This window comes from Tamandua tetradactyla, chromosome 7 (assembly GCF_023851605.1).
Source record: "Tamandua tetradactyla isolate mTamTet1 chromosome 7, mTamTet1.pri, whole genome shotgun sequence".
NCBI lineage: Eukaryota > Metazoa > Chordata > Mammalia > Pilosa > Myrmecophagidae > Tamandua > Tamandua tetradactyla.
In genome coordinates, this window is record NC_135333.1 from 154,225,736 (window position 1) to 154,244,506 (window position 18,771).

The window sequence follows — 18,771 nt, forward strand, 5'->3', positions numbered from 1 at the left end:
ACGAAAGGCTCGTCCATCTTCTTCAGGATTGGCTGTTGCCGTGGTTACGTTTTGTTTGGAGACGATGGGCGCTGTTTTCCAGCTAAGCTGAGGTACTACGATGCCGGTGAGTGAGAGGGGGCCTCTCAAGGCCGTGATTCGTATTATGGGAAACGAGGAGGCGCCGTGGAAGCACAGACACAGGCGGGCTTTTCTCTGTCAGAGTCAGACATTCAGGCGAGGGGGCGACCGGGGGCCGCGGACCACGCCGGGCTGAGGGAGTGGCTGCACAATTCTGAGGAGCTCTAGGATCCCTTCACTTCTGGAGGTTTTGGCAGGTCACTGAAGATGTAGATACGCTTAGATTTCTTTTTTTCAATTTCCCTTAAGGACAGTTCTTTTTCTTCTTTCCTTCTCTCCTTTCTCCCTCTCTCTCCTACCTCCCTCCCTCTCTCTTTCTTTTCATACCTTTGTCATATCTAATTTATAGTTACTTTATAAAGTAGATTTCCCTCCCTTTTTATACAGCGGTTAAAGAGTGGCGTGCCTTAAAATTTATCGTTTGGGCAGGTTTAGTCAACTCCAAATGATTTATTTTCAACTGTGCCCAGTTACAGTAGGAAACATCAGGGGATGCACTGACTCTGGACAATGAGGGCTTAAAATTCAACTAGACCAACTGAAATGTACAGATGCAAAATACACACCCAATTTCAAAAAGTTAGTGTGCAAAGCAAGAACGTAAACTTTTTACATTGATTTTGTAATTAATAATATTTAATTGATATCATGTTGGAATAATGGATATTGGGTTAAATAAAACACATTGCTACAATTTTCCCTGTTTCTTTCTACTTTTCGAATGTAGCTACTAGAAAACTTTAAACTACATATATGTTAGCATTGGACGGCGGTGATATAAGGAACCAATATGTGAGCAGAGAGGGAGAGATGATGGAAATGATGCTTGCTTTCACCTTACACTCCTCTTTTTCTACTTGATGTTTTTGTGTATGTGTGTTATGCCTTATAGTCATGTCAAAAAAATTAATTTTCCCCCCCACACACACACAGACTTAAGAAGGGGGAGGAGGTTGTAGATAAAGTTGGTTATTTTTAAACTAGCTTTTAAAATGATAAAAGTAATAGAGATTCATGGTTAAAAAAAAAAGAGAAACAAAAAACACCTGTCAACATAAAGGTATGAAATGAAAATTAAAAGTTCCCCCGATTTCTTCTGGAAAGAGGTTCTATCCTTAAAAAAACAAACGAACAAACAAAAAAAACGAGAGAGAGTGAGTATATAATATTATGTATTGTATTACATAAAAGTATTATGTATTGTATTACATAAAAGATGTTTTACTCTGCATACTCTTCTCTTGTATCCTTTCAATGGGTGTTTAGGACATTTTCTAATCGAATTTTTATTCACATCTAGTTTTAAGAAGTAATGCAGAAAAATCCATTGTACATTTTGCCCAATATTCCCCATTGGTGATATTTTGCCAAACTATAGTATGTATCACAACAAGGATATTGATATTGATGCAATCTGCTGGTTTTATTCAGATTTCCTCAGTTTTACTTGTATTCATGTATGTATGTGCATGTGTGTGTGTAAGTGCTGTATAATTTTATCACTTGTATAGGCTCATGGATCCACAATCACAATCAAGATACCGAAAAGTTTCCACATTACATTGCTCTTTTATAACTATACTCATATCCCTGCTGTCCATCCCCACCCCTACAACTGGCCTTTTCTAAAATTGTGTCATTTCAAAAATGTTATATAAATGAAATTATAAAGTATGTTACCTTTGGTTTTGGGTTCTTACTCTTTTGAATCCCTGGAGATTCTTTGAAGTTGCTTCATGTATCAATGGTCCATTCCTTTTTATTGCTGAGTAGTATTCCATTGTATGGATGTACCAGAGTTTATTTAATGATTCTCTTATTTTGAGTTTATTGTAAATAAAGCTGCTGTTAATTATTTGTGTACAGGTTTTTGTATGAACATAAATTGTATTTTATGTATAAATCCCCAAGATTGTAGTTGTTGGACCATATATTAATCATATATTTAGTTTTATAAAAAACATGCTTACATAGAAATTGTTAGATTGGTATGAAAAATTAAAGAAACTATAATTTTCACTGACATATTAGCCCCTTCATTTTTCTTTAAATGGTTCTGTTTTATTATGAAGAATAATGGAAGACATCGATGATGATGATGCAAAGTTCAAAGAAGAAATAGAAGCAGAACTGGATAAAATCAGCATTTCCTCCTTGGAAATAGATGATGTTGATAGTGACTCAAAATCAGAAACCCAGAGTGATGATAGTGGTACAGTAAGTACTAAGTGTTGGACTGTCATAGTAGGCTTTAGCTGTAGCAGTAGGCTTCTCAAGAAAAATAATACATTTCTCAGCATGCTTTGTATACTTTCATTTTTTACTTTAGGATCATGTTTAAACAGTGTATATTGATAGATATTTCAATTCAGAAAGCATATGGAAGATAGTACACTACTTATAATTCCATATGTATATATGTGCATTTTTTTATAAAATTGGGATTATATTTTATATGTGTGTGTGTATATATATATATATAGTGTGTATATATATATATATATATGTATATATATATTGCATCCTGCTCCTTTTTTACTTAGAAAGCTAAATTTTGATTGTTACATAATATCCCATTATAATTGATTTAACTGTTTCCCTATTTTGGACATATACATTCGTCCCATCATTTCATCATTTAGATATTTTAAATGACTCCTTAATTAAACAACAGAAATCTCTATAATGGACAGGAGAATAGAGTTATTTTTGTAATACTGGGTCTCAAGTTAGAATGTTTAGCTTATTACATCTCAAGTTGCTTTCCAGAGAATTTTGTCATTTTACACTTCCACAATTAGAATGTGACTTTATCTTCTCATCACACTCAAACCTGCATAGATCATTATAATTTTTAATCCTCATCAATTTAAAAGCTAAAAATGGAGTTTTATTTCTTATTTTACCTTGTTATTGGTCTAATATTTTACTATACTTATTAACCTTTGTATTTCTTCTTCTGTAATATGTCTGTTCAGAGTCCTTGCACTTTTATTGTGCTGTGTTCTTATTATTTTGATTGTTGATTTTAGAAGCTCTTTGACTACAAGAACACTATGCAAATATTCCCCTTTTAATTTATTTAATTGATTATGTGAATGACATAGAGAAATAATTTTTTGTGAACGAAACACACAACCCTTTTTTTATTTGTGTATTTTTCCCAGTGTTTATATGCTTAGAAAATTTGTTCATGGATTCATTCTTTTATACTAAAATCCTTAATCCATTGGGAATTGTCAGGTAGGTTTTGAAGTGTAGGTGTAATTTGAAATTTTCCTAAACATATTTAGGTAGCATTTCAAGGGCCATTTGTTGAATAAAATCCACATCTTCCTTTATATTTCATATGTCTTTTGCGTATAGTAAAGGTTATATACATAAAATCTTCCTAGAGGTATCTGTTCTTTTTCATTATTCTGTTAATTTTTGCCTCATTGTAGTTTTATCCTCTTAGATATCAAATGGGTAAAATTCCTCCAAAGGTTTTGCTAGTCAAAAATCTTCTTAACTAAACCCTTTCCAAAAACAATTTTGTTAAGTTTCAAGAAATAATTTCATTTTGATTTTTCACTAGAATTGCAGTGAATCTACATATTATTTTGGGAAAACATACATTTTTCCATTATTTTGTCTTTTACCCAGAGTTAATATAAAGGAGAAAAAAATGGTCAAATTCTTCATTTGAATGTGAAATCTAAAAGAATAATGGATTTTATTATATTTCATTATATCCTTTTACTTAAAAGAAGAATACATTTTAAAGCTCTTCTTGTTTAACTAAATACTTCACAAATGTTTATGTAATTCAGAAGGCCAATCTAAGGAGGAAATTAACAAAGAAAACTAATCTGAAGAATTCAAGATTTAGCGTTCAAAGAATATATTTCACAGGACATAGCAACATTCTCTACAAACAGGTTGTTTTAAAAGACTTAAACAAGAAATAGAAGTCTCTATACAGAACAAAAGGGTAGAATTGTTATTTTTGTGAATATTTGTAATATACTGCTTTTTTGAACTAACTTTATGATGTAAAATCCTGTTTTCTTTTGTGTAGCTCTGAGGGAAACGGAAATATTTTCTCTTTATCTTCTGATATTTTCTCTACTAAAAGAATTCCATTAGTTAGAATAGAGAGAAGAAAACTGGATGAGAAGCTTAAATTTAATAATATGTGCAAACCCAGTAAGCCAGAAAATATATATTGGAATGGAATCAGGAGCATACAATGTTCTTCCATATCAGAAATATTTCTGCTGATTAATTCAAGTCAAGATTTAGTTTCCTCAATGAAGTTTTGTAGTTTTATATATAACTTCAGGATAATTATTAAAATTATTATCCTTATGTGGTTCAGATATTTCTTTATATATTCTTCTTACTCATTATGGCATTAATGGAGGAAAGATTTTCACAACATATTGTATATCAATATATTTAACTATTTATAAAATTTCCAAATTGATTTACTTAGGCTATATTTGGAACATTCTATAATAGCTCAGAAATGTGACTACATTTGTGTTTTATAATCATCACAAAGTGAGTTTTGGAATATATTAAATAATTTTATGTCATTGTTATACATTGAAAATTTGGGGGGTGCCATGTAGGTTTGGTTAATATTTGTTAATATTTATTTGAAGTTGAAATTACTCTAAAAATATATAGAACTTTTGAGCTCATTTAAAATAGGAAGCCTCTAATAAAGTTATTGAAAATGATAATAGAGGTAACTCTTTTCATCTGTTTCCTCACAGTTTCCCAGAAATCATATAATTTCCAGTCAGCATAACCATCTGGAAGTGAAAAGCAAATTTTAATCAAATATATTTGTGTGAAATATGCACTTTATAAGGAGTCCTCCTAACTCATTTATACCTTTCCATCAAAATTCTGGTGTGGAATGAAAGATGCTATTTTGACCCATGAGTTTGATGATAAAAAGTTTTACATCTTTTCTTTAATTATTCACCTTTTTAGGACTTAGATGAATTACCTGAGTCAGTTCTTCACTGCATTAACATCATAAAGAATAAGAGGGAAACCATTGAAAAACTCATTCTTCAGGACTTGGAAGATACTGATATTTTAAGTAAGTACAATTTTCATCTGCTTGGATGATAACTTTTCTGTAAGATGAATAAATATAATTTAAAATATTATATTGCTTAAAGTCCTCTTTTACTGGATGTGTATTTAACTCTAATATCTATAACATATTAGACTGCTGGATTTATTTTAGTTATTTTTTCTCTAACTTCTTTATGTCTTTGATAAATACTAGCCACCAGCCCTTTGTTGTTCCAGTCCTGATTAATACCAGCCATTCTATTATTTTACTTTAAAGGAAACTAATCCTGGGACTATTTAATGTGTCAAATTTATACATGTTTTGGAGAATAAATTAATATATTGTATCAAAAGCCTAAAATTTTTGATTTGCTTCAACTGAGCAAATTTACCTTTTGGAATTATCCAAGGAATAATTGAATAGTAAAAAAATGGCTAGAATTAATTATGTCTTGGTTTATAATGAAAAATGGAAACAACCTAAATGTTCAACAGCACCTTGTTGTATCCAGCAAATAAAATAGATTACTTTGACAAATATTTAATGACATAAAGAGATAATCCATCATATATTATTAAAAAGATTATCAAATACAATTCACATATGCAAATATGAAATTAAATTATAATGTCGATATTCATAGATATTTGTTGAGCAAATATTACTATGTGATAGTATTGGTTCTAGTAACTGAGAATACAGCAATGAACATAGCAAGCAAAGTTTTGCTCTTCTTTTCTGATGTTCCTATTGTGGAATACAGAGAATAAATAAATATGTAATATTTCAATAGTGATAACTGAAATATAAAGGAAAAAATTTAAGGTAAGAAGACAGACTGGAAGTTGCTATTTTTAAGTAGGGTGGGCAGGTAGGACCTTTCTGAAGCACAGCTGAGCCACATGGCTACCTGAAGGGCTGGGTGTTCTAGACAGAGGGAACAGCAAAAAAAAAAAAAAAAAAACCAAAAAAGAAACTAGAGACTAATTTTGAGTATGAATATATATGTATTGAGTGGGGTTCTCAGTGGCAGACAACAGAAGCCACTCTAGCTATTTTAAGCAGTATTTAAGTTTGTTTGTTTTCATGGGTGGAGTAGATGCTCTGCCTAGCTATTGCTGCAAAACAGGTGTAGTGGGTTATACAATAATTTGAAAAGAAACAAATACATCTTCACGATGATAAAATGCTTGATAACATTTAGTATTTATGAGTTAGAAAGTTCCTTTCATTCATATGTTGGTAATAATTTTTATTAATCTCTTTATTAAGGTTTTTTCACAATCTTCTACAAGATTATATATTGCTTGTTTGTGGCATTTAGCTTTGAGAGGGTTCCTTGAGGGGTCCACAGGAAGTATGACTGGCTTAAGTGACTCAACCAGTAGGTGGGGAGCACAAGCAGAGTGAGAGGGACCTGTGGGTTTGTGCCTTTATTGTGGTCATAGAGTAGAAATTAGGAGATTGTCCATGGAAATCAGTAATTGGGTATTTTAATACAAATCAATAATTGGGTATTTTAATGCATGCATGCACAAAGAGATGAAGCAACTGGTGTCCATAGGTGGTGGGATGGATTCCTTATCGTTTGGGGCCATCTGTGGGTTTTGGGTGAGTTGGGTAGGTAGTGGCTACAGATATGAGTTAGAGCCCTGGGGGAGTTTATGCCCCAGGACTGAAAAGCTGTTCATTAACTAGGCCAAAGGGCAGTGTTGAGGCAACTGGCTTAGCTGAGGTGAAAGGAATGCCAAGGCAGCACACAGAACTTTTGATAGTTATGACAATGGAAAATAATCTTCATTCTGGAGTATAAGAGATAAAGTGCTGTAGGAATATATTTTATTTTTAAAATAAAAGTCTGCTCAATTTTTTTTTTATTTTGAGAATTACTCTTAATGACCAATTACTATGATAAGAAATGGAAGTTAAAGGATGATATAAGGGTTTAGAATTTTAAGAAGTACCCTACAGTAATATGTGAAACTGCACTCATTTTTCTTTCTCTAGGCTATACTTATGGGAAAGTTTCTAATAGTCATAGGCATTTAAGGGTAGAATTGTCAACTGATTATAAAGAAAATCCGGAACAATTAATGAAGGTATGATTTAAAAATCTGACTGAAAGTACTCAGTATTTACTGTTAGATGTTTATCTTTCCCTCTTAGGATGGTAGTTAAATTCCTGGTTTAAAAAATAATTATTTTTAAGCAAATCATTTTTGATTTTATGTTTTTTCTCTGACATATAAAGCCATGCAAATTTCACATTTTAAGAATATTAGAACCAGTGATCTGAACCAGCATTACTTGGGAAAGTAAAGTTTATGTAGATTAAAGTAGTAGAACAATATTACATAATATTTTTCTTAGAAATCTGAGGGAAACGAAGTGTTTATTACCTTGCTTCAGAATGTACTATGTTCCAGCAGAGATTTTAAAAACTCTACAAAAAATTTAAATTTAAAACATCATATATTAGTTTTAAACATGGATAAAAGAAGAAAAATATCCTTAAGAAATGAATAAAAGAGAACCTATCATTTTATTAGATTAAAACCTCCATGACTGTGTTTGAGAAAGTTTCTTCTACAGGTTTAATTTCTTGGATTCATTAGACCCACTCTCTTCATTTTACTCAGATACTACTTCTGCTCCCTATGAAGTTTAACATAATTTGAAAACTATTTATGTGTTATTTTTTTTGTAACACTCAAATTTGAAATACTGTATTTGAATTATGATACTTGTATTTTATTGAATAGCTAACCTATATCTTTCAACTAGAGTAGAGTAGAAATCTAATTATGAAAAACTGATCAAAATTATGGCATGCGTAATTCAAGTTAAAGTATAGTTCTCTTTTTAATATATTGACTATATTGGTGATTTGTATACTTTAGCAATCACCACAGGCAAGAAAGAAATGTATTAAGTGGAAAACAATATATTAGTAGGACCATTTTTTAATAATTTTCAGGCAATTTCAGTGAATACTGTGGATAAATATTAGAAATTGGTTAGAGTTCGGAAAGACACAAAGAGGGGGGAATGCAGTCTATTTGCATGGGAAAAGCATATTTGTTCACCAAAATTTAGAATAATTTTCAAATATGCTGTATATTTATATTTGAAAGAGCTTTGGAGTAAATGAAATTATAGAAATGTGAATAAAATATTTAATGTATTATTAAAATGATAATTTTATTTTGGTTTTATTTGATCATTGATACTCTTTTAACCATATTCAGATATTATCTGAAATAGAAAAGGAAGAATTTTTGAGAAGTAAGACCTGTTGTCCCAGTCCCAATTCTGCTCCTGAGCCTTGTCCTCATGACTTACCTGTGGATGAACGTGTTTTACCAGGTGAACTAAACTGTTCGTTAATTTTTGATGATTTTTATGTGATTGGCCGTAATTCTCTGAAAAAAAAAGTTTGATGTTTTTATTATTTAGAAAAATAAAATTATATGGTTTAAAAATTATACTTTGGCTATACTTATTTAGTTATGTGATCTTATTCTTTTCTTTATGCTTCTTAAATTAACTTAATTGAAATATATTTAAAAATTTTCCACATAGATAACTGACGGCAATAGATACACCCTACCTTGAACTCATGAAGTATCCCTTAAATATACACGCAAGCACATGCACGTCTATTATTTTTTATACTAAGAGTTTGTGGAATATTTTTGAACTATTCTCTGTGACTTCCTTAATGGCTGAAATGGAATTTCTATTTGTATTTAAGAATGTATTTTCTTTCTGCATATTATCACTTTTACTTTAGTAATATGTTGACATTTCTTCATTTTGAAATTGTTTTTTTGGATCAGTTTAGACAGGCTTGATCTTGAGAATAATGTTATTTCTGTTTATGAATGCAGATGATGCTAGTATACATTTTGGATACTGTGAAGTGGAAGAAAGATGTAGACAGTCTTTTGAGGCTTGGCAAGACAAACAGAAAGAACTAGAAAACCAGGAGATAGAAACTCTGAAAGCTCAGAAGGATAAAGAAGAAAAGCAATTTCAAGAAGAAGAAGAAAAGAGACATTGCTGGATGAAACAATTTGAAGTTGAAAAGAAAAAGTTAGAGAATATTCAGAAGGTAATTTTGTTTGTTTTTTCATAAATTGTTTGAGTCAGTAGCTACCTATTGAAGATTATTGATATTTTGAATTATGGTGTGGACTTGAATTCCTTTCTACTGCTTTTAACTACCCCTGATAAAGAAGAAATTAATTGTGACTTAACAGTGTTTAATATGAACTACTTGTATAGTTTTCATTGAAATTTATAGGAACTTCAAATACTAGTCTGGATCTTGGAAGTCCTTAGTGTTTATAAAATAGTTTCAAGGATCATCCTAGAAAGGCTGAGATTTACAAAATAAATGTTGTTTTCTGTCCTTCTAATCATAAGGAAAGGCAATAGAATTTTCTTGACCAAACTATATTCTTGTTATGGGCCTGACATATAGCACACACTATGTAGAAAATAATTTGTTGTAGTGGTTTAACCATTTGGATGACAGTCCATTCACTACCCCCATAACTGAACTAATTTCTTGAACTACATATTTTTTGATGTGAAAGAATTTTGTGTTTGTTTTTATTTCTGATTTTTTTCTAAGAGGTCCACTCAATTAGGTCATAGTAGTGACATATTGAGAAAGTTGTGGATTTTATGACCCTCCTTGAGGGCCACTAGAGTCCTTAGAAAGTCTGAAGACATTCAATCTGATATTACTAAAGTTCATACATGTATTACCAAGGACTTGCTAGTTTTTGAGTGTGGGTAGTGTTACATATAGCAAACATGAGCATGTGATCAGGGTATTCTAGCCCTCCATGTTGAATGCAATGCATTTCACTGCTTATATTGAAATTACACACATTTAAAGCAATTATAATACTGTAGAATCAGTTTGGCCATGCATTTCTCTCTATAATTATGAATCTTTAGTCTTCCTATAGTTACCATTTCCTTCCCACAAACAGATTAATGTGGTCATTTCCAAAAGTCAGAAAATCTTTTAAAATTCCAGATTAGGATTGAAAATAATATAGATTAATTGATTAATATTTGCTGGCTTGTACTGAAATGCATTGTTGTTATTCAGCATTAGTATTTTCAGACTTAGAAAACATCTGATATGTAAATTCTGTTCAGCAAAATTGTCATTTATGTTTATTTTATAATCGAAGTTTACTGACATCTCAAATTCAAGGCACTCTGTTGTGCCTGAGTGATACGAGAGATATCTGATTCATTGGTCCCTTATTTTTTTAAAGTAATTTGTAATTTATCATAAAACTATGGTTTAAAATATATGTATGGCATTAGTAATTTTAATGAATTCTTTAGTGTATGTTTTATTATACCTTGGGGCCCAAAAGTTTTCCAATAGTATCCTTCCACAATTTTATAATGATAGATTCTAAATATAATTTGATTTTGTTCAGCAATTTTTTTCTGATTCCTTAGTTGGCTTCATCTTCTATTCCCCAAAATAATTATTTTAAGTCTCTCTTTGTTAGAGTTCTACCCAACTCATTCTTCCTCATTCTTAGCAAATGATCACATAAATCTTATTTGTATCACTTATGAACTTCCTCTTATGTCTGATCCCCTTTTAGGATTAACATTTGCACTCATCCTTTTCTGCCTTCCCTCCTATTTCTTTAGAAGTGGTTTCTTTTTTCTGCCAAAGATTAGCTTTTCCCTTCTCTGTTCTATATCTGTTCTGTTTCAAATTACACTTATTTTTCCTGCATGCTGAAACAGCCCTTTCTCTTTCTTCCTCCTATATTATCATTTATTAGCATGTCCGGTTTTCTTCCATTCCCCAAACAAAACTAAACAGAAGACAAACCATTGTTGCTATCTTATTTAAAGTGATCTTTAGCTTTACTTATATCATGCTTCTAAAAGAATAGCTATTTTTGCTGAATACTGTCATCATCTCCCATTCAACCCTAAAGTTATTAGGTCTCTACAACTACCACCACCCACCCTATTGAATGAAGCTGCTTGTAACAAAGATAATTCATGATCTCTCAATTACCACACTCACATGTTTCTTCTCAGTCTTATTTTGGCTTCTACTGGATTTTATGGCATTGGCAACTTGATTGTTGACCATCTTTCCCTTGAGCTTTGTGGGACCACATTGTCTTGATTCTCTTCCTATGTGTTTGTTAACTCGTCCTGATATACATTTTTGGCTTCTTTTTCTCTCTCTCTTCTTAAATCTGGTACTACTCAGGACTCCATCCTGTGTCCCCTTCTGTTTGTGCTCTGCGTATGTTCACTCTCAACAATCTTATCCATAGTCATGGCTGAGCAGAAGCGGATCTATTTTTATAATTTAAAACAAATTTAACAACATTGCTAGTTCTCCTTACCAGTACTTCACACTGAAAACCCAGTGTGTCAGAAAAAATAAACGCTTGTCTTTCTTTCTGAAGCATGCTTCTCTATTTTCATTTTGATAAGCCACAGTATCATCAGTCATCCAAACTAAAAAAGAAGAGAACTTTTTAGGACTCTTCCCCCTGCTTTATCCCCTTCTTTGTTATAGCTGTCTTATCCATTGTTTTATCCATATGTGTACAGCTACTCCTTTGTTCAGTCTGTCCTAGTCTCTCTCTAGCTTGGAATATTTACTATATAATTTATCTTCCTTTGGTCTTCTATTGCTCAAACTCATCCACAGTTAGTGTTGCCAGAGGAATATTTATTTTAAAAAATGTTATTTCCCTGTTTAAATTCCATAAAATGAGCTCACAGTTCATATAAGATAATATCAAAAGAAATATTCCCATTTTCTTTAAGTCATTTGGCAATTTCACATTTACATTGTCTCTGCAACTCTTCTCACTGCTGCCACCCTATCTATGGAAGGCCTTCATTGATTCTCACATGGGCATCTCCAATATCTTCCTCACTGATATTCTTAGTGTCTCCTTGTCTTTCTCTAATTGTACCTCACCTAAATCTATGATTTTCTTTAAAAAGAGCTCTTATCGTTTTCCCAGTTTGAAAACTTTAATGCACGAAATGTCTGCTTCACCTCTTGAAAATCTAGTCATTTCAAATACATTCTTCACCATGGATATTTTCCTTATCCTCTAAATATAACACCTATTCCTACTGTGCTCTTCTATAGTTCTTCTCTTGTAATGAACTTATTTTGCTAAATTTGGGGTAATTGGTGAATTTATGCTAGAGGTCCCATCATCAAGACATGTTTTTTGAAGAAAGGGACCCTAATCTGTGATCTTTGTTTCTTCTGCATAGCCTTAATTCAGTACGTGCTAATAGTTGTTGAAAAGAAACATTACCCACTCAACTAGTTTATTATTATGTAAATTAAATGGAATGATTTTGAGAAAGCAACTTGTTTTTAGAGCCAACAACTTGTGATACATAACCGATCTTACAAACATTATTATTTGTAACTTTTACAGTACCCAATGCTATTTCTAGCCAGCACATTTTATTACGTGAATAAACATATTCACGTAAACAGTTTTCCCAGTTTTCAAACATTTCTTTGTGCTCAGAATGTGTACCCTAGTTATCATTGGTATGGCAGTTTAGGTTAAGATTAAAGTTGTTATCCTAGTACTAATAACAGAGCCAGTGTGTGGGTTGTCATCTTTAACGATTATTTACAAATGTATGTTGTTAGCATCACATATCATGAATGTAACATTCTTTGAAATTTGATTGTTATAATAATTCATTGTTATCATATATTTAGCAAGAACAGGACAAGATGAATGATGAACTACACAAAGAAGAGAAAATGTGGGAGGAGAAATTTAAGCAACATGAGGTACCTATTTGTCGTTTGTAATCAGTACAATAACCATTTTTCATTTGAAATAAATTTCTGAGCTTGAAATGTGCACTTTAAGATAATACTGCCTAGTTGATTTAATTTTTCAAACATTTAAAAATTCATTAATCATCATAAACTTTCCCTGAAACATAATATCTTGAAAATGAAAATAAACTGGTTCAGCAAATGAACTCTGCGATTCTAAATTTATTGTTAAGATTGAAAGAAAGATACTATTAGAAACATTTATTGTCTATGAAAAGTTTCTCTTTCATAAATTCAGAGCTGAAATTGGCTCTGAATTTGGCTGATTAGAGCCAAATCTATATTTATAGCTTAATTTAAGCTACATAGCTCTGTTTCTTATGAATGAATAGTTCAATTCTTGATTCTGATGATATATTTATATTTAGCTTTTATTTACTCCGCAGTCTTTATTTAAAATTATTTTAAGTAGTTACAAGTATAAAGATCTCTCTTAGTCCTGTCATCGAGCTAACATTATTACCTTTGTATTTCTTTCAAATATTTTCTTTATATTAACACACTGCTGGATGGGTTTCTGCTGTATTTAGTATTACATCCTGTTTTTTACATTTAGCATTTTATTGTGAGCATTTGTCTATGTGATTAAAAATATTTTGAAGTTAATATTTTTAACAGCTTCTTGAGGTATCATTTACATACCATAAAATTCACCTGTTGTAAATTCACAGTTCAATGATCCTAGCAAATTTATAGTTTTGCAATCACTACAATGAAGTTTTGATTTTTCTTCCTTTGAAATATTCTCTTGTGTCCATTTGCAGTTAATCACCACTCCCACCCTTAATCTTAGCCACTCTGAGATCTAAGAAATCTTCTGATTTCTGTCTTTAGACATTTTATAAATTAAATCATGCAAAATGTAATCTTTTATGTTGGTTTCCTTTAGTTAGTTATGATTTTGAAGCTCATTCATATTGTAGCATGTATTGGTAAATTGTTCCTCTTTATTGCTCAATAATATTACATTGTATGGCTATACCAGGTAATGTTTATTCATTCATCAGTTGATAGACGTTTGGATTGTTTTCAGTTTTTAGCCATTGTGAATGATGCTGCTGTGAATAGTCACACATGTGTCTTTGTGTGGACATATTTTTATTTATCTCAGGTTGATTTCTAGGAGAATTCTAGCCTATGTGATAAACGTATGTTAAAATATTTTTTTTAACTGCCAAATGGTTTTCATCTGTGTACTATTTTACATTTCCACTAATAATGCACTTTTTTCCACATCTTCACCAATGTTTTGTTTTGTCAGGCTTTTTGATTATAGCAATCTTATTTACCTTTGCATTATCTCTATGACTCATGGTTTTAGCATCTTTTTGCATGTTTATTGGCCATTTGTATATATTGGTGAAATATCTAATCATGCCTTTTACTCATATTATTGAGTTTTCAGAGTTTTTTAATGCATTCTTGATTCAAGTCCTTTATGGCTATATGACTTGTAAATATTTTCTTCCAGTCTGTGGCTTGTTTTTTTTTTCATTTTCTTAATGGTATCTTTGAGGCACAATTTTAAAAAATTTTCTTGATGCCCAGCTTAATCAATTTTTCCTTTTATACATTGTGCTTTTGGAATAATATCTAAGAACTCTTTCCTCTACTAGAATTTGTGAAGATTTTATGTTATGTTTTCTTCTAGAAGTTTAATATATTTAGCTCTTATATTTATTAAGATATAAGAAATGTATCTTAATATATTTCCATCTCAGTTAAACTTTATGTATGGTGTAAGGTAAGGGTCTAATACTTTGTTGTCTTCTCATGTGATTATGCAATTGTCCTGAGCATTATTTGTTGAAAAGACCACTCTTTCTTTATTGATTTGTATTGGCACCTCTGTCGAAAATAATTGAACATAAATGCAAGGATATATTTCTGGACTCTCAATTATGTTCCATTTACCTATATACTTATCTTTATGCTAATATGAAACTATCTTGATTACTGTGGCTTTATAGTAAGCTTTGTGTTCCAGTAGTATAATATTTCAACTCTGCCTTCCTTTTCGATATTCTTTTGGTTCTTCTAGGGTCTTTGAATTTTCGTATAAATTTTATAATCATCCTGTCAGTTTCTATGAAAGCATCTCTTAGGATTTGAATTCAGAATGCATTGAACTTACAAATCAATTAGAAAAGAATTGCCATCTTAACAGAGTTAGGCTTTCATTCTAGGAACATAGAGTATTTCTCCATTTATTTAGATCTTTTAACATTTCTATCAACAGGTTTTATAGTTTTCAGATACAAGTTTTGCACTTAAAAATATTTTTAAGTATTTTATTCTTTTTGATGATATTATGATGAATAGTTTCTTAATTTCACTTTCAGAATGTTCATTCATAGTATATAGAGAAAGTTTATTTTTGTGCATTTGTACCTTGCCAGACTCACTTATTAGGTCGAATAGTTTTTTTTGTTGATTTTCTGCCTGGATGATCATGTTATCTGCGAATAATGACAACTTTATTTCTTCTTTTCCATTTGGATATATTTTACTTATATTTCTTACCTTATTGTAATTACAAGAACTTCCAGTATACATGTGTATATATATATTTTTTGGGGGTGGGGTGGGTGGGTGCATGGTCCAGAAATCGAACCCAGGTCTCCCACATGAAAGGCCCTGAATAATTTTGAATAGAAGTGGTGAGAGTAAAAGTATTTGGCTTGTTCCTGATCTTAGGAGTAAACATCCAGTCCTTCACCATTAAGTTTGATGTGAAAGAAATTTTAATGACTGCTTGTTATCCATTTTATAGATACACCATACCCATATTTTAGCCATTTTCTGTTACTAGAAGTTATTTATACTCTCTTACTTTGTATATAATATTTTGATGAATGTTTTTGTCCATTCATCTTTGTCTATTTCTCTTAATGTTCTTAGATAATTTCCTTGAAATGGAATCAGTAGGTCAAAGAATATGAAAATTTGAAAATACTGTTTACATATTGTTAAGTTGCTTTTCAGAAAGGTGGTACAAAATACCTTCTAGCAAGTCCAGATATGCCCTTTTCACTACACTACAATTTTTTTAAATTATATATCTTCTGTTCTAAAGTAGCAGTCATTATGTGCCTACAATAGTGCACTGTTTTAGATGAGAAGAGACAGATCACAGTGATAAAGCTGAAAATGAGAAATTGAGGTGGACCGTGATGTGAAATCCTTCAGGATTACCCTTAATTTCCTTATCCACAAAAAGTGTGACCTCATTAAAGTTTCCATACTTTCTTGACACCAGTCTTACGTAAATTAAGTGTTTCACTATACCAATGAAGCACTTTATTTATAAAGTACTTTATTCCAGACGCTCATATGAATTGACTTCTTGGAGTGGAGTGTTAAAGAAATTTATACTGAAAGCAGACACAGCACTTAGACCATGCGTAGGCTTATGTTTATTTTATGTCATTTCTAGAATATAACTAATGATCAGTGGCATGAAAATACTTCTGTGACTCAATGGAATAGCAGGTTTGCCTTTTTGTAGCTTACCATACATCGTGTGGTTGCCACTGTTCTTTGTCTCTTTTTCTTCCAGAGTACTTCTGATTTGGTCTGAAAGTCAATGGACTCAGATGGCTAAAAATGAAAAATGTTCTTTTGCATAATCTATACAGTTAGGAAATTAACTTGATTTCATACAATTGGAAGAGTTTTGCATTTTCCAATACTTTTAGACTATTTATGTCTATAGTGTCTGTTTCTTTTTTCCATTCTTTCACCACTTTTTTGGCCTTTTCTAATTTTGCTTTTTATTTTTCTCTGATTTATTTTAGATATTTTAAAATACTATGTTAAGTATTTGATCTGTATTTTCGATGTATTTCTGCATGCTTACAATGTCTTTTGTATTTGATACTGATCCTTATCTTCTTTTTTCTTATAATAACTTTGTATGGGACTTTACCTTAGTCCATTTCTGTTGTTGCTTTTTTTGCATTATAATAGTTTTCCTGAAGTTTTTGAAAGGAAGAGTGCTCAGCATGGATTTTCTAACTACCATCTATGCTCTTTTTTTTTTTTATTTTTCCGAAGTGATTAAAAAATATATGGATACTTATTTTCTAATATCCCCTCCACTATTATTCTGGACTTGCTTTTTTTTTTTTTTTTCCTTTCCCTTGATTGTCAGTGTTATGCTCAATTAGGAATCTTTCACTGAAATTTCTCCTCAGTGTAGGGCTTTATTGAGGAAGAAAGTTTTTCCTAATTAATTTTGAAAAGTTAAGGAGCCCAGACTCCTGCAGCCCTTTCAGACCTTACCAAATACTTCTTGCATTCACCTGCTATTGGAGCATGTAAAATCCTTCTTGTCTTTCAGGTACTATTCTGAAATTGGCCTTCTGAACTTTCTTTGGTAGATACCTCTTAGGTATTTTGGGGATTTCCGATCTGTCAGATCACTCACTGCTTCCCTTTTTCTCCTCCCACACAGTCACTGTTATCACATAGGTTGTATAGTTATCAGTAGTATGTCTCCATTCATTCATATTCATTAATTTAGTTTTTCTTTAGATGGTATGGCTTTCCTATAATAATTGCTCTATTTGTTTTTATGGGGTAAGGTATCTGGAATCTCCTTACCTTTTTTTTTTTTTTTTTTTTTGGCATGGGCAGTCTCCGGGAATCAAGCCCGAGACTCCAGCTCTGCAGGCAAGAATTCTTGCCACTGAGCCACTGTTGCACTGCCCTAAAATCTCCTTGCCTGTTGATTTCCAACATTCTTTAGTGTTTTTGTGGTTTGCGTGTTTTGTTGCTGTTTGTACAGAATTTCATTTTTATGGTTTAGAATGATTACTTCATGGGAGGAAAGGATGTTTGTCTATTTAGTTTATTGCTATATCCCCAGTATACTTAAATTAATTAGTGGTGTGGGGAGGTGCTTAATACATGTTTCTTTATGAGTTTAATCAGAGCTGTTCTCTTCTTTTACGAATAACTGTTTTTCTGCATAAGAATCTGATGTCTTTTATTTTTAATATTACTTTAAATGGTCTTTCTTACACTTGTCTTCTCATCTTTAACATCACATACAAATGCAGCATTGTAAAAATCTCTATTTATTCTGAATAAAATATACATTATCCATCTTTCAATGTAAAAATGTAGGTATACATATGAAGGAACAAGATCATATGAATGATAAGAGTAATTCAGATAATAGTAATTTACCTGAAAGTGAATCAGATGTTGGAGTTAGGAAGACACTAGGACCCATATAACTGTTATTTAATAATAAAATATTTAAACAGTGTTGAGATGGAAATCTATAATAAAGTATCAATATGCCTGTACAGTAAAAAAATATTTGGTATATAAATTTTAAAATTCAGTGATTGCATTTAACAGCAGATTGGAAACCACAATGACAGCACTGGTCAAACAAAAGATAGGAGAATAGGAAATATCCGTATAAAAGCACTGAGAGCCTAAAAATGGGAAAAGCATAAAAGAGCACAAGAAATGGGTGACACATGTTTGAAAGATATAAAATTTGTATAATAGGAATAGTGGAAGGAAAGAGAGAGAATGGAGAAGAAGCTATAATTGAATGCAAAATCATTGAAAATAGGCCAAAAAATTGTTAAAACAAACACAACCTTAACAAAGACTAATGAACTTTATACATATAAATAGAATATATATAAAGAAA

The 18,771-nt window shown here is 31.2% G+C and overlaps 1 protein-coding gene across 1 annotated transcript in view; it reads left to right on the plus strand.

Moving 5' to 3' along the window:
• Nucleotides 1-20: 20 nt before the first annotated feature.
• Nucleotides 21-18,771, plus strand: part of LRRIQ1 (leucine rich repeats and IQ motif containing 1) — a 240,336-nt gene continuing 221,585 nt past the window's right edge. Inside the window, 7 exon segments of the mRNA XM_077111533.1 lie at nt 21-106; nt 2,193-2,337; nt 5,107-5,218; nt 7,205-7,296; nt 8,446-8,563; nt 9,088-9,311; nt 12,972-13,046. Of these exon segments, the coding sequence (XP_076967648.1) occupies nt 2,197-2,337; nt 5,107-5,218; nt 7,205-7,296; nt 8,446-8,563; nt 9,088-9,311; nt 12,972-13,046 (762 nt within the window). The 5' untranslated portion in view covers nt 21-106; nt 2,193-2,196.